At 40.2% G+C, this 15,136-nt stretch overlaps 1 protein-coding gene across 3 annotated transcripts in view; it reads left to right on the top strand.

Annotated features, from left to right (window-relative positions):
• NELL1 (neural EGFL like 1) overlaps nucleotides 1–15,136 on the top strand; it is an 805,269-nt gene that overhangs the window by 479,284 nt on the left and 310,849 nt on the right. For all 3 annotated transcript variants that reach the window (XM_021685858.1, XM_021685859.1, XM_021685857.1), the window contains one exon: nucleotides 7,848–7,970. In XM_021685858.1, the coding sequence (XP_021541533.1) occupies nucleotides 7,848–7,970 (123 nt within the window). The remainder of the gene's footprint in view (nucleotides 1–7,847; nucleotides 7,971–15,136) is intronic.

The raw sequence follows: 15,136 nt of genomic DNA, 5'->3' as shown, positions 1-15,136 counted from the left end.
AGAGCAGCTTAGATGTGGGTGAGATAGTGGTGGTTTGGATGAGGGTGATGGCAATGGAAATTGGGATATAGGAATGAATTTGAGAGATATGTAGAAAAATCAAGACTTGGTGATGGATATATTATAAGGGATTAAGGGAGAAAGAGACTTAAGAATGACTAACAATGACATGTCTGTAATTCTTCTGTCATCGTTTGACAATGACTGTCTTGGTTTGTATCCACCACTTTATAACCTTTGGCCACAACCTCTCTGTTCCTGTTTCTTCATATAGAAAATAGGGATGATAATAATTCTTAAGTCATATGAATGCTATAACACATTAGAGCAGAGTCTGGCTCATAGTACGTGCTCAATGAATGTTACTTATGAAAAATCCCAATTATTAGTGCTATGTAGAAAAGCAGAGGAGGGAAGTGACTAATTTCTTAAAAATTAAATATATGGAAGACTTTTGATTCTGACCAAGATGGACTAGCCCCATTTCTCCCAGGCCTTTTCTCCTACAACAAAAAGAAAACCCTTGGACATAACACAACAAATAGCCAGGAAGACTCTGAAAGGTGAAAGGAAGGTGAAGTACCTGGGAACTTTGGGACTTGAGGAGCCACAAGGAGTAAGCTGCCCATTTTATATTTGTATCTCCTATGTCCTAGTTGAGGAGCTGAAGAAGACTGCCACATGAAACCAAGAATAGACACATAAAAGCTCCAAGAAAAGCCAACTCTACTTCTTCTAGGGAAAAGGGGGATTAACAGAACAGAAAACCTTTTTGAAAATACCTCCTCTACTTTAGCCATCTGTCAATGGGAAACCTGCTTGCAGAGAGAAACTGCTGATTCCCTCCCTGTAGTAATGTCAGTGGGGTTCAGCTTGGTCCTGGGACTCCACTCCACCCAGCAGCTTGGAGACTGAACAAGGCATTGCAAGGCAAGGCTAATAGACACTCTACTCTTTCCCAACTTCATTGTTAGTGGGGCTCACCAGGGAGCTGAACCTCCATCCAGTTCTGACAAGGTATTATGAGATAGAACTAACATCATATTTAATAAGGAGAGACTGAATGCTTTCTCTCTTAGATCAGTAACAAACCAATGATGTCCACTCTCAACACTTTTGTGCAACATAGCACTGGAACTCCACACAAAAGGCAACAAAAGGAAATAAAAAGCATAGAGATCAGAAAGAAAGAAAACTATTTCTATTTATAGGTGACATGATTATGTAGAAAATTGTGAGGAATCTACAAAAAAATAAACCTATAGAATGAGTTCTGAAACATCACAAGCTATGATATCAACAAACAAGAATCAATTATATTCCTATATACTAGCAATCAACATATAGAAACCCAAATTAAAAGAATAATATTATATACGATTGTTCCAAAGTAAAATGAAATCTAGTTATGAAGCTAACAAAACATGTACAGGATCTGTATGCTGAAAATTACAAAACACTAATGAAAGAAATTAAAGAATAAATAGATAGATATACTATGTTCTTGGATTGGAAGACTCAATGTGGTAAAGACGTCAATTCTCTACTAATTGATCTGTCAGTTTAACACAATCCCAATTAAAATCCCAACAAGACTTTGTGTAGAAATGAACAAGCTTAATTTAAAATTTATGTAGAGAGATAGAAAAACTAGAATAACTAAACTAATTTTGACAAAGGAAGAATAAAGTGGGGAAATCACTATATCTGATTTTAAGGCTCTCTATATACTTACAGTAATTAAGGCAGTGTGGTATTCACAGAGGAATAGACGCATAGATCATTGGGACAGAGTAGAGAACTCAGACCAACACAGGTATAACCAGTTGGTTTTTGACAAAGGTACATAATCTGTTGAATGAAGGAAAAGTAGCCGTTTCAACATTTGGCACTCCAGTAATTAGACAAGCATAGGCAATTAATAAATAATAACAACTAAATAAACCTCAACCTAAAGTTCACAGCATATGCAAAAATTAGCTCAAAATGGGTCATAGGTTTAAAATGTAAAACTGTTAAAAAAAAAAAAAATAGAAAATCTTTGTGACCTAGAGTCAAAGAGTTTTTAGACATGACATTAAAAGCACTATTCATACAATAAAAAGTAAACTGAATTTCATCAAAAATAAAACTTTTGCAATGCAAAGACTGATAAGAAGATGAAAATAGAAGGTATAGACTGTGAGAAGATATTTACAAGCCACATAATAAAGGCCTTATATCTAGAACATATGAAGAATTCTTAAAACTCAACAGTAAATTAAAAATCCAATTATAGATGGGTAAAGGACATGAGCAGATTCACCAAAGCCAAGCCTAAGATGGAAAATGAGCACATGGAAAGATGTTAAACACCATTAGCTATTGGCAAAATGCAAATTAAAAACATAGTGCAGTATCACTTACACACCCATCAGAATGACTAAAATTTTAAACGTGGCAATACCAAATGCTGACTGTGATGTGGAGAAACCTGATGACTTATACATTGCTGATGGGTATATAAAATGGTACAGCCATTCTGGAAAATTTTTTGGCAGTTACCTAAAACACGAAACATGCATTTATCATGTGACCTTGTATTTACACTCTTGCATATTTATTCCAGAGTAATGAAAATACATGTTCACATAAAAACCTGTACTCAGATGTTCATAGAAACTTATTCATAATAGCAAAATAAAGGAGACAATTCGTGTCCTTTAATGTGAGTATGTTAAACAAACTTTGATGCATTTATACAGTGGAATACTTCTCCCCAACAAAAGACTATGGACACATACAACAACTCGAATGGAATTCAAGGACATGTTGTCTAGTGAAAAAAGTCAATCTCAACATTTACTTTATGTGGAATTCTATTTATACGACATTCTCTAAATGACAAACCTATAGAGATGAGAACATATTAGGTGACAAGGGACAGGGACTGGGGATAGGTGAATGTGGGGAAGTGGTAAATAGGTGTAAATAAAGAAAAAATAGCTCATTGTGGCGGTGGTTACCTGAATTTATACACAGGATAAGACAGCTTACAACTATTCACTTACAGACACATACACACCCCTCAAAATGGATGTAGATTTTAAAACTGGTATAAACTGAATAAGGTTTATAGACTAGTTAATGGTAATATACCAATGTGTTTTCTGGCTTTCATGTTCTACTACAGCTATATAAGATGGCACTATTGAGGTAAGCTGGGTGAAGTGTAATGGGACTTCTTGTACTACTTTTGCAACTTCCTGTAAATCTGTGACTATTTTCCTTTAAAAAGTAAAAATCTACTTACACTGTGGCCAACACTTTAGAAGTTCCTTTGGGTCATAGCATAAAGTGGAGTTTTGGAAAGAATGCAGGAAAAGAGATGAGATGGATGAGAGTTTGAGTTCCAGACATACAACTTATTGTCTATGTACTTATCCCTCTTAAGTGCTTTAGACCCCAATTTCCTCATCTATAAAATGTGACTGGTGAGATGTGCTTGGCATCTCCCAGTGGGGTCATTTATAACAATTTTGTAAAATAAGTAAGAGATTACTTTGGACAAAAGAAAGCCACAAGCCAGCCAGACCCCAGACATGGAGCATATGCAGCTGAAGTGACTATTTCAGTATCTTCTTTGGGTCCTGATTAGTGCACTAAGGAAAACAAGGTGTTAATGGATAATGGCTATTGATTACATTTGATTACAATGTTACAGAGGTAGATTAGAGTCTTTCTAAGCCTTTCTGCTGAAGGCAGAGGAAGAATAGGAGGAGAAAGGACCCATGTGAAAATGACAGTGCTTCCTGAGTGCTCAGTAAATATTAGTCAGCATACCAATAATTCTCATGATCAGTGGAGAAACAGCATGCCACCACAATCATTATTCTTTTTCCTGGGAGGTTGTATGCTCCAAATATACTGTAATCAAACTCAGGTCACACATCAACAATTATAAACATACATCCTTCACCTTCCCAATCTATAGTCTTGTTTCTTGGGGACCATAATTGAACATAAGCAAATACTTATTTGGGTCTTCAAAGAGGTATTCTTAATTTAATTGTCTTCAAAAGCCAGTCTGTTCACAGCCTTTCTGCCTGAACTACCAGCTTATAAAGGAAAGAGAATGTTTTTTTAACCAATTTTAACTACTATCCGACAATTAAGTCTGCTCACAAATAATTGCAGTAGTGATGGCAATAGTAATAACAGTAATAAAATAGCTTACATTTATGGAACGCAGACTAGTTGTAATGTGCTATAAGCATTTTACCTATATTAACTAATATAATCCTCACAACCACCTCAGGAGATAGGTTCTATTATTATCCACATTTTACACCTTAGGAAACTAAGACACAGATTGGCTCAATAACTTAAGTTCACATAGCTAATAAGTGGCAAACCAGGGACCTCTAACCCGGGCTGCATGGTTCTGGAGTCTGTGCTCTCAACTGCTTTGTCATTCATCTCTCCCCTGTTCAGTTGCTTGTCCAGCACCTTTTGCAACATCTCCAACAGCTGTAAGGGAATTTGATGTTTTTAGAGACCTTTCCTTCTACTGTTATTTCTGTCCAACATAGGTCAGATCTTCAGTGGGAATTTGGGGCTCGTATAGAAGAAGACCTTCTTCCTTTCTGGCTTTATGGAATCACTTCCATATGTCTTGGTTTAACTTCAGCCACATCCAGATTTGCTTCTAACGGCTCAGTGATATCGTCACCCTGGTGTCCAGTGTCACAATTCCTAGCTCCGCCACTAACTGGTTTTGTGATCTTAGGCAGATTAGTGAGTGTCTTTTTATCTCAGCTCCTTCATTGTAAAATGAGGCATCTTCATATGATTGATAGGAGAATTAAATGATGTATGTGTAACATTTAGCTCAATGCCTGGCGCTCTCTAGGTTCAGGACCATTATGTGAAGTAATGATAGGTAAGGTGGAGGTTGTATAAAATATGCTATAGTTGCTGTCTTCAAATGAATCAGTTAAAACATTAATGATAAAACTCGCAAATATCATCATGTATCTGATTGCCTCTGAGGATTTAAAGATACCAAATTTGGTAAAAGTTCCAAGATGGTGAAATTTATGTGGTGTGGAGAGCAGATATGCAAGGCTTTTATGGCAAAAGTATGGGCATGAAGCAGTGTTTGAAGCCAGCCAAGGGTGCAGATAGTCCAGCTACATTGGGAGACTGTATACTGAGTCATGGAAACAAAATGACAAACTGGAGAGAGGTAGGAATGAACTCATAGGTTTGCAGGCCAGTGATGGGGCCATCTCATCAGAGAAGAGGGTTTGCTTCAAAAATAATTGGAAGATAAGACCAGGTAGGATGGATGTGTTAATTAACTTGATGAGGGAAACCTTTCATGATGTATGCGTATAAGAAATCATCAGTTTTGTCAATTATACCTCAACAAAGCTTGGGGGAAAAAAGACTTGGTAGGTGAGGGTGGACCAGATGTTTGGGATGTTGCATAAGACCATACCTTTCTTTCACCCGTAGTGCCCTTCATGGGCAATTCTGACTGAGAAAACCATGACCATTTTTAAAAGACCAATTCCAATACTACCTTTGGCAAGAAGACCTTTCTCCCTACTGCCAGAAATTGCTTTCCTCCAATGGACTCCTACTTCAGTTTATCTTTATTCCTCCTATCTATCATGACCACACATGCCGGCTTGTGTAAGCAATTATGAGTCATGCCTGTTATTCCAGTGTGATAATTAGCAGAGTCCCCGTTCACTCTAAAGTATATTCTGTTTGTCTGATAAAATATAAGGTTACCTACTTACAACCCTTATCACTTCTCCCCTGTGTTCTGCTTAGTTGTATATTGACACCTGGTGGCCTCTATTAAAATGTTCATGTGAGCAGAGATCATATCTACTCACCTTTGTATTCCCAGTACAGACCCTAATAATTATTAAATGAATTTAAGTAAGGGATTGAAAACGTGGGCATCGAAGTCTATACTCTTCGACTTTTTGTGTGCCCAGCATCCTCTGGTTCCTGTGTATACTGGGTGCTTCATAGGTCTGTAAATTTGATCTGACATCCATGGGGTTGTACGATTTCTGGAGTGTGCTGGAGATGACATTAGCACAGACTTGAAGTGGGTTGTCATAAATCTTCTCTTCTCCCTACTTGCTAACCTGTGCATGTTTCTCACTGACCATTTGGGTTGGTCTTAAGGCTGGAAGACATTTTTTTTTTTCCTTTTTTAAATCCAAGGTGTTAAATCGAGAGTCATATGCTTGTGTGTGCTCTACTTTAATTGCACATGGGTGACTAAAACAGCTCTACTTTGTAGAATTCAACTTTTCTCATTACCAGGTCTCTGTTAGAAAATTTAGAATACAAATTAATGACGATAGATGATATTTCTTTTTTTTTTTTTTTTTTTCTTTTTTTTAAAGATTTTATTTATTTATTTGAGACAGAGAGAATGAGAGAGACAGAGAGCACATGAGAGGGGGAAGGGTCAGAGGGAGAAGCAGGCTCCCTGCTGAGCAGGGAGCCCGATGCGGGACTCGATCCCGGGACTCCAGGATCATGACCTGAGCTGAAGGCAGTCGCTTAACCAACTGAGCCACCCAGGCACCCGATAGATGATATTTCAATGATCTAACAGTACATTTTATAAACTATATTGAATTTTTAGTGTTGTTCAGTTAGTGTTATTTTGGGGAGGTTTCTAGCCTGGATTTCAACTCTTGTTTTACGACCTCTTGTGACTTAAATAAATTTATCTGAATTTTCTTCTTAAAATTTCTAAGAAGTTATACTAGCGGATGTTAAAGGGAATAATGCCTAAACTTTCGATACTGTTTATTGACAGAGTAGTCGTTTGGATGACTGTTTAAGTTTCCTGATTATCACAGGAAAGTGTCATTATCTGTGAAATCTTGATTTCTAACTTGGAATCTTTCAGTTCATTTTTTAAAGTGTTGGATCTACATCCTCCAACATCTTGTGGGTTAAGGATGCCACAGCTATTTGAAAATATACAACCATGTGACTACCCATCAGGCATCAACCCAGGGGTTGAATGCTGACCCTTGTGAAGTTGGGCTACATGGAAAACTAGAGTTCAGGGCCCCGCTGAAGGCCCTTGGAGAGAGGTCCTAAGAATAAATCCCTTTTGGACTCGGCACAACCCCATGCTTGCCAACATTTTCCATGACCAATGAAATTCCTTTGAAATTCCTTGTTAGTAAATGCTTCTTTGCCAGGTTATATTAACTGAGCCTTCTTCTTTGGAATCTCACATGTGGGATTGTTTCTTTTTCCTTCTTTGACCTTAGAGGAAGTTTTCCCGACCTAGGTGCTGTTGACGTTTTGTACTAATTAATGTTTTCTTGTGCTGGGCTTTCCTGTGCATTGTAAGATGCTTAGCAGCTTCCCTGGCCTGTATCCACTAGATTCCAGTAGCACCCCCACCCCAAGCCATGATAACCAAGGATATTGTCAGACATTGTCAAGTGTTCCGGTGGGGAGGAGATGCAGAATTGCTCCCTGCTGAGAAACACTGCCTTGGAGCCTCAATAGAAACCTTTGCAGGTCATGGAAAAGGCAATGTCCTTAGAGCAGCTCTTACCAGTCCTGTGACTTGCATAAGACCCTGACTTCTCGGACCCTTAGTTTCTTTACCTGCAAAGCAGGGATAATGACACTCAACTTGCAGAGTTGTTGAGATTTCAGCCTCACTAGGTGTAGAAACTGCCAGGTACATAGTAAGAGCCCCATACCTGGTAGTCCCTGTCATTCTTCTTTGGTGAGTCCCAACTTTTCCAACACTTGTGATGCCAACTTAAGAAGACATGTGTCTCTCTTTCTCCCCCTGCAAACAGAGCATGATGAATGTGGCAGCGGGCAGCACAACTGTGATGAGAATGCCATCTGCACCAACACTGTCCAGGGACACAGCTGCACCTGCAAACCGGGCTACGTGGGCAATGGAACCATCTGCAGAGGTAGGCTTGCTGCCTTAGGGGTGAGCTGGGGCCTCTGGCCTGCCTGGGCTCCTGGTACTCATGTGGCAAACCCTTTTCACCATGGTGCTAACTGAGCCTGGCCAGGCTTCTGTTCCTGGTCTGTCATCTGGTGAGGGCACTGTGCAGCAGAGAAGAAGAAAAATGCTTTAAGTCTACATTTTGGATTGAATGCAGAAGGTATGCCTTTGGGTGAGGGGCATTGTTCCACAACTGTGAATGGCTCTGTTTGGCTTTGCCTCTCGGCCTGAGTTTGGGAGGGACACTGTGATTGCTCATGTTCCCTATGAGCTTTGCTCAGAGAGGAAGTGGGCACTGCCCGTGGCCATATTCGAGGTATCTGCTTGGGTAGGAGGCTTCAGGTCTCTCTCTGTGTGCTGAGCAGTTCAGCAATTCAGAGGCAGTGCCTTGGCTGCCATCTGCATTTAGAATAAAATTAAAATTGCTCCTGATGGCTTATGAGAGCATTCAGAATCTGGTCTCTGGCTCCTCTCAGCTGGCAGCTCTCTTCTCTCTCACTCATTCCTTCTACAACCAACATATTATTCCTCACTATTTCTCAAACATGCCAACCACATTCCCATCTCAGGGCTTTGCGCTCTCTGTCCCCTCAGCCTGGATACTTTCTTGGGGTCTCTATGCAAGGGTTCCCTTCTCATAGCAACTTTGGTTGGCCAACCCTAAAATAGCACCCCTATTATTTCTTAGCCTCATACCCTACTTAACTAACACAACATGACAGAACATTGTACATTTATGTGTTTGCATCTGTACTGTCTGCCTCCCCACTGGAATGGAAGCTCTCTGAGAGCAACCACTTAGTTTTGACTCCCTGGTCTGTCCCCAGCAACTAGAACGATGCTTGGCACGTTGTAGGCACTCAGTAAGTATGTGTTAACTTACTGAATTAACCAAAGAGCAAAGTGACAACATTACACTGAAAAGGGGGCAAAATGTACAAAAAACAGGAAATAATCCTTTGAGTTAGGTATTATTGTAATTATCCCCATTTTAGAGGTGACAAAAGTGAGGCACAGAAAGGTTAAGTAACTTACCCAAGGACACACAGCATATTAGCAGTACTCCCCTGCAGAGATGACATGCTGATGAAGAGAGAGAAATAATGTGCAATGACTAAGTAACCATATTCATGCTCTCAACTGGGGAGAATTTTTAAAAATCGATTTTATTCTCGGCACACTAACTGAGTAGGTGACTGTGGTTAAGCTTCTAACTCTTGGTTTTGGCTTAGGTCATGATTTTGGAGTCGCGGGTTAGAGCCCCGAGTTGGGCTCCACGTTCAGCCTAGAGCCTGCTTAAAGTATTCTGTCTCCCTCTGCCCCTCCCCACTGTGCTAGCGCTCTCTCTCTCTCTCTAGTACATAAATAAATCTTTAAAAAATTGATTTTATTCTCTGTTGGTGAGGTTGGGGTAAACAGATTTATTATTTGTTTACATGACAGTGTAAATTGGTGAAACTTTTTAATGGCAATTTGAGAAAATCTATCAACATTTAAAGTAAATCTGAAGAGTAATATAAGGATCCTCTTGATTCCATTGATTTTACCTTCTGAAATGTATTCTAGGAAATGCACATGTCATGAGGGGAGGAATATGCACATACAGTGATGTTTTGCTGCATAGTTTGTATTCACTAAAAGTCAGAAACAACCAAAATATCTGTCGGTAATGGAATGATTGATTTCACATATTTTGTGGAATGGAATACAGTGATTTAAAACTCTGTCTCTATGTATGTACATACACGTGTGCATGTGCATACACATACTCTGAAAGATCTCCAAGACATACTTTTGAGAAAAAAAATCTATAGGTCAATACCTATATTATCATCACATATCTAATTTATTATTTACAAATATCTATATGCATACTTATGTCAATGCGTAGAGACTGGAAACATGCAAACTGTTCATTTTATTGTCCATGGGGATGTGTATGTGTGACAAAGAACATTGACCTCAATGAATTCAATGTTGTTTGCATCTTTTTTTTTTTTTTTTTTTTTAAAGATTTTATTTATTTATTTGAGAGAGCGAGAATGAGAGAGAGTACATGAGAGGGGGGAGGGTCAGAGAGAGAAGCAGGCTCCTCGCCGAGCAGGGAGCCCGATGCGGGACTCGATCCCGGGACTCCAGGATCATGACCTGAGCCGAAGGCAGTCGCTTAACCAACTGAGCCACCCAGGCGCCCCATGTTTGCATCTTTTACAGTGGGAATTTACACATATAATATTTGTGTGTGTGTTTTTTAAGTTCCGTGAGGCAAATAAAAGTGCTAGTGCTCAGGTTTTAAAAGAAGGCTGAAGATACTTAACAAAGTAAAACAAAAGACCTAAATATTAATATAATTCCGTGGATTATCAAGCCCACTGCTGGTACTTGCATGCCAATGCTAGAAGTCTGAGGAGCACATAGGGATTTGACTTTAGTGCATTTTTTTTTTTTCAGAATTATGTTACCTCATAAAATAATATTAATTGCACTAGTTCAGTGAGTTTGTGTTTGCCAAACCCTCACATGTCGTTGTGGTAAGTAGTAGCTTCACCTTTGTGAAATTTGAAAGTCTGATTGTAAAAAATATAAGTTTCAGTAACGTTCCTGGTGTCCACAGGCTCTGAAAATACATCTTCACTTGAAAGTTATGAATCAAGGACAGTAATTTTCTTAACGTGGTTCTCATGGTCATTTGTGTGGACATCAATAAGATAGGGAGAATCTCATGTTTTATAAATAGTGCCTGGGGGGGGGCAGGGCAGTGCAGTTGAAGAACTGGACCACAAGGTTACAGAGTTTGGGGTTAGACAAGATTTCCTTGCTGGTGAGTTGTAACTTCTATATTTTTACATAGTAAAATTGGGTTAACATCACCATCTGTGTTTTTCCAACAATGTTATTGCAAAGAAGTTTTAAAAGAGTGTATATGTGTATATATATATATATCTCAGTGTTTTTTAAAATATCAAATGCTGTAAAATGTAAAAACAGTATCAGTAGTGGTACAATGAGTGAGAAGGAGGAGGCAGTTGATGAGTTGGCTTGAACCTCAGCTTTCTGACTGAAGTACCCAAATTTGTGTCTCAGTTTCAAGGCATACATTTCATAGTTTTCCAACTGTAACTGAAACATTTACAGAGAGAGTTGGACAAGGATAACTAGACAACTTAACCAATTTTTTTTTTTTAAGATTTTATTTAGTTGAGAAAGAGAGAGAGAGAACGAGGGAAGAGGGGCAGAGGGAGAGAATCTCAAGCAGACTCCCCGCTGAGTCATGATCCTGTGATCTTGACCTGAGCCCAAATCAAGAGTTGGCTGCTTAACTGACTGAGACACCCAGGTGCCCCAGAAAGATCCTTCTAAGTGAGAGAGAGAGAGAGAAAGATCCTTCTAAGTAAGCGAGCGGGGGGGGGAGGGGCAGAGAGAGAAGCAGACTCCAGGCTGAGCAGGGAGCCTCCTGTGTGGGACTAGATCCCAGCACCCTGGGATCATGACCTGAGGGTAAGGCAGAGGTTTAAGGACTGAGCCACCCAGGCGCCCTTGAACTGTTTTTTTAATGTATAAAAGCTCTTCTACAGGTGGTATTATTCAGAGAATTGACTACATCTGCATAGAAATAAACAGCATTAACACTATTCACAAGCAAAACACAAGGCAGCACTTTCTCAAACAATACTAATTGGTGTGAATTCTTTCAGATGGGCTTTCCTGGTGGCCAGTGCTCAGGGAAGGTGGTTTTTTTGGATTTTTTTTTTTTTTTCCACGTGGATGGTAAATACCCTTTCAGCTTCAACAGTCACAAAATATGTGCAAGCTGGCTTGCTGAATGTGTTTGCATATGTTACCGCATTAGTTCCACCATATCCCTGGAGGTTGATAGCATTGTTCCAGCTCACGGGTAAATCTTGAATAAGACATAGCTAAATCCAATTTAACCTGATTAGTGCTACTGTCTTTAGTTCCCCTCATCTTTTCCGTTTTTCTTCCTTTCCCCTTCTTCCTTTTCCTCCCTGGCTATTCATTATTTAACACTCTTTCGTTTGTTTGTTTATTTCCTTCTAACTAGAGACTGTAAAGAAATCAGAAAGGAAAGAGAGAGTACAATGGCAATCTATAATTTTTTAATTTGCTCCCATTTTTTGATAGACTAAAATACTTTTGAAACTATGCAAGATTTGCTGCTAAAAGTTTGGGGTTAAATGGACAAAACACTGGCAAACTGTTTCAGATCTGATTTGCACAACCTGACCTGAGGGTTGGGGTTGTGTGTGAGAGTGTTGACCTGCTTTCCTTCCCAGTTCTGCATGGACCTGGATCTGAAGGTGGGCCTTGGGCCGCTGCCAGTTAGTAGGCGAGACCTTCTCCCTTGTCTGTCCCTTAGGGCTGGATGAGATGTGATGATCCTTGAGAACATTCTTGTCTTAATGACTGATAATACTGACATTTATTTTATAAGCATAGAGTAAGTGTGAATTGCGTGTCTGGAGCATAGTTCTGGGCACCAAAAGAGTAAAAGGCAAATAAGACAAGGTCTCTGGAGACATCACCATTTAGTGTGGTGGGGGAAAAGATTTGAACAGATGCTTCCCACCCAATATAACTTATTTACAAAATGGTATTATGTGTAAGAGGCTTACAAAAAAATATTCAAAATATAGAGCCACATGAAAGGCATTATTATGTGTTAGTTAGGACTCCTTTGGTTGCAAATAAGAGGAATCTAGCAAGCCTGGCTATGTAATTGTTAGAGCCCAGAGTAAAATGAGAGTGGGGGAAAAAAGGAAAAGTCTTCTGTTTAAGAGTACTAAAATGTAAAGTTCTTGCGTTTCTTTTGTAGTCTCTTTCTCAACTTATCAAGGTGTTTTCTATTTGCTATTTAAAGTCACTCCCGAGGGTGACTGGGGAGCTCAGTTGGTTAAGTGTCTAACCGGTTCTCCTTCTACCTCTTTCCCCCCCCCCCCCCAATTAATTAAAAAATAAAGTCACTCCCTTGGCTGCCGGGATACTCTTAGGGTGAGTGCAGATGCTCAGAGAAGCTTCAGGCCCATCCCCTAACTTGACACATGCACTTGGCCCACTGACCTCAGGGCTCCTCTCTGCCGTCACAAGTGCAGTGTGATCTGGCTGGGGCAGGGAGGTTGAGCCACTTATCTCCCCTTCCCTTGAGCCCTGCACCCCAATCCACAACAGATTGGCAACCTAAGAGACTGCAGTCTCCCCAGCAGTTCCCTGCATCACGTGTAGAATGCACCTGAGTGCTGTCAGCTTGGGGAGAGGATGACACAGTCATCCTTTACCTGGAGAAGCCCCCGTGCCTGCATTCCCAACCCTGACCCTTCCTGTATCTGCACCGGACCCTGCTGGGGGCAGAGGGCAATTATTGGTGAGTGGCGAAGACAGAGGCTGTGAGGGACCAGGGCCCAGGAGTCACAAGAAGGGAGAGCTGAGAACTCATCCTGGGTTGGGTGGAGGCCATGGGAGATGGGACCACACATGAGCTGAGGCTCCAAAGCCTCAGTGAATGCTCTCTTGTCCCATCAGACCGCATTTCCAAAACACATTCAAAGATGAAATTATTAAGAATGTTAAGATGCTGGCACAGAGCATTAATCCCCAAATGAAGGGTTCTTCTGAGCTGGTTGTATGCTGGTGAAGTTGGACATGTCTGCTGGCCTTTGCTTTCCAGGTGTGTCATATAACCTAAGAGCAAAAATGTGGTTGGGATTTAGGAACACATTTCTCCAGGAGCTCGAATGCTGATAGTACTCTCTCCTGTCTCCTTGCTGGCTTGGCTCCCTACTTTGTCTTCTTATGGGCTGGCTTTGTGTTTTGTCCATGTGGTTGAGGATCAGATCCTCTGTTTTCTAGCTTCAGAAACGTGGCCTTATCAGGCTACCAGAGATGAACTCTTGGGGACCAATATATTAATTTTTTATGATAACTGTTGTGTTTTGAGAAGAGCCTAGAAGTGATACTCTTTTCCCCCCACCTGCATTCAGAACCAGTTGAGAGACAAATCAAGCAGTGGAAACTAAAATGTCAATATGAGCACTGATAAAAATTATACCAGAAAACATGGTTTATGTATTTGGTAATAATATTCATAATGTTGAATCCCCAAATTAGACTGATGCACCAATTCACAGTGGACCAAGGCAACCCCTGGAGCACTTCACATAGGGCTTCCTCTGCACACTGAAGAGCAATAGAAACAGCCCAGAATGGGTGTTTCCTGTGTACCTTGTGATCCTTAGTGCGTAAGTGAGCAAAGACCTAGGCTCTGCATGTCCAGGTCCTCTCTCTCACTCACCAGCATTCCAGAAGAATGAGAGGGTGGGCCAAGGGGAAACCTTCCTTAGGGAAATCAGATAAATAGAAAAGAAGTCACCCCCCGCCCACCACCACCACTCACCAACTCCACCAACAACTTATATTAAGCAGTGGCAAAATGTAAAAAAAAAATTGGCAAACTGCTGTGTGTAGTTTCACCTTCTTTCTTAGATGAAAATATGCAGGGAGCTGTTCTTTACAATTCTGCATTCTTTTTTATTTTATTTTATTTTATTATGTTAATCACCATACATTACATCATTAGTTTTTGATGTAGTGTTCCGTGATTCATTGTTTGTGTATAACACCCAGTGCTCCATTCAATACATGCCCTCTTTAATACCCGTCACCAGGCTAACCCATCCCTCCATGCCCCTCCCCTCTAGAATCCTCAGTTTGTTTCTCAGAGTCCATAGTCTCTCATGGTTCGTCTCCCCCTCCGATTCCCTCCCCTTCATTTTTCCCTTTTTACTATCTTCTTTTTTTTTTTTTTTCCACATATAATATATTATTTGTTTCAGAGGTACAGGTCTGTGATTCAACAGTCTTAGATAATTCACAGTGCTCACCATAGCACATACCCTCCCCGATGTCCATCACCCAGCCACCCCATCCCTCCCACCCCCCACCACTCCAACAACCCTCAGTTTGTTTCCTGAGATTAAGAATTCGTCATATCAGTGAGATCGTATGATACATGTCTTTCTCTGATTGACTTATTTCACTTAGCATAATACCCTCCAGTTCCATCCACATCGTTGCAAATGGCAAGATTTCGTTGTTTTTTTTTTTTTTTTTTTT

The sequence above is a fragment of the Neomonachus schauinslandi genome, chromosome 11, assembly GCF_002201575.2.
Source record: "Neomonachus schauinslandi chromosome 11, ASM220157v2, whole genome shotgun sequence".
NCBI lineage: Eukaryota > Metazoa > Chordata > Mammalia > Carnivora > Phocidae > Neomonachus > Neomonachus schauinslandi.
The sequence above is the reverse complement of the archived record's forward strand: the minus strand, read 5'-3'. Positions and strand labels throughout refer to the sequence as shown.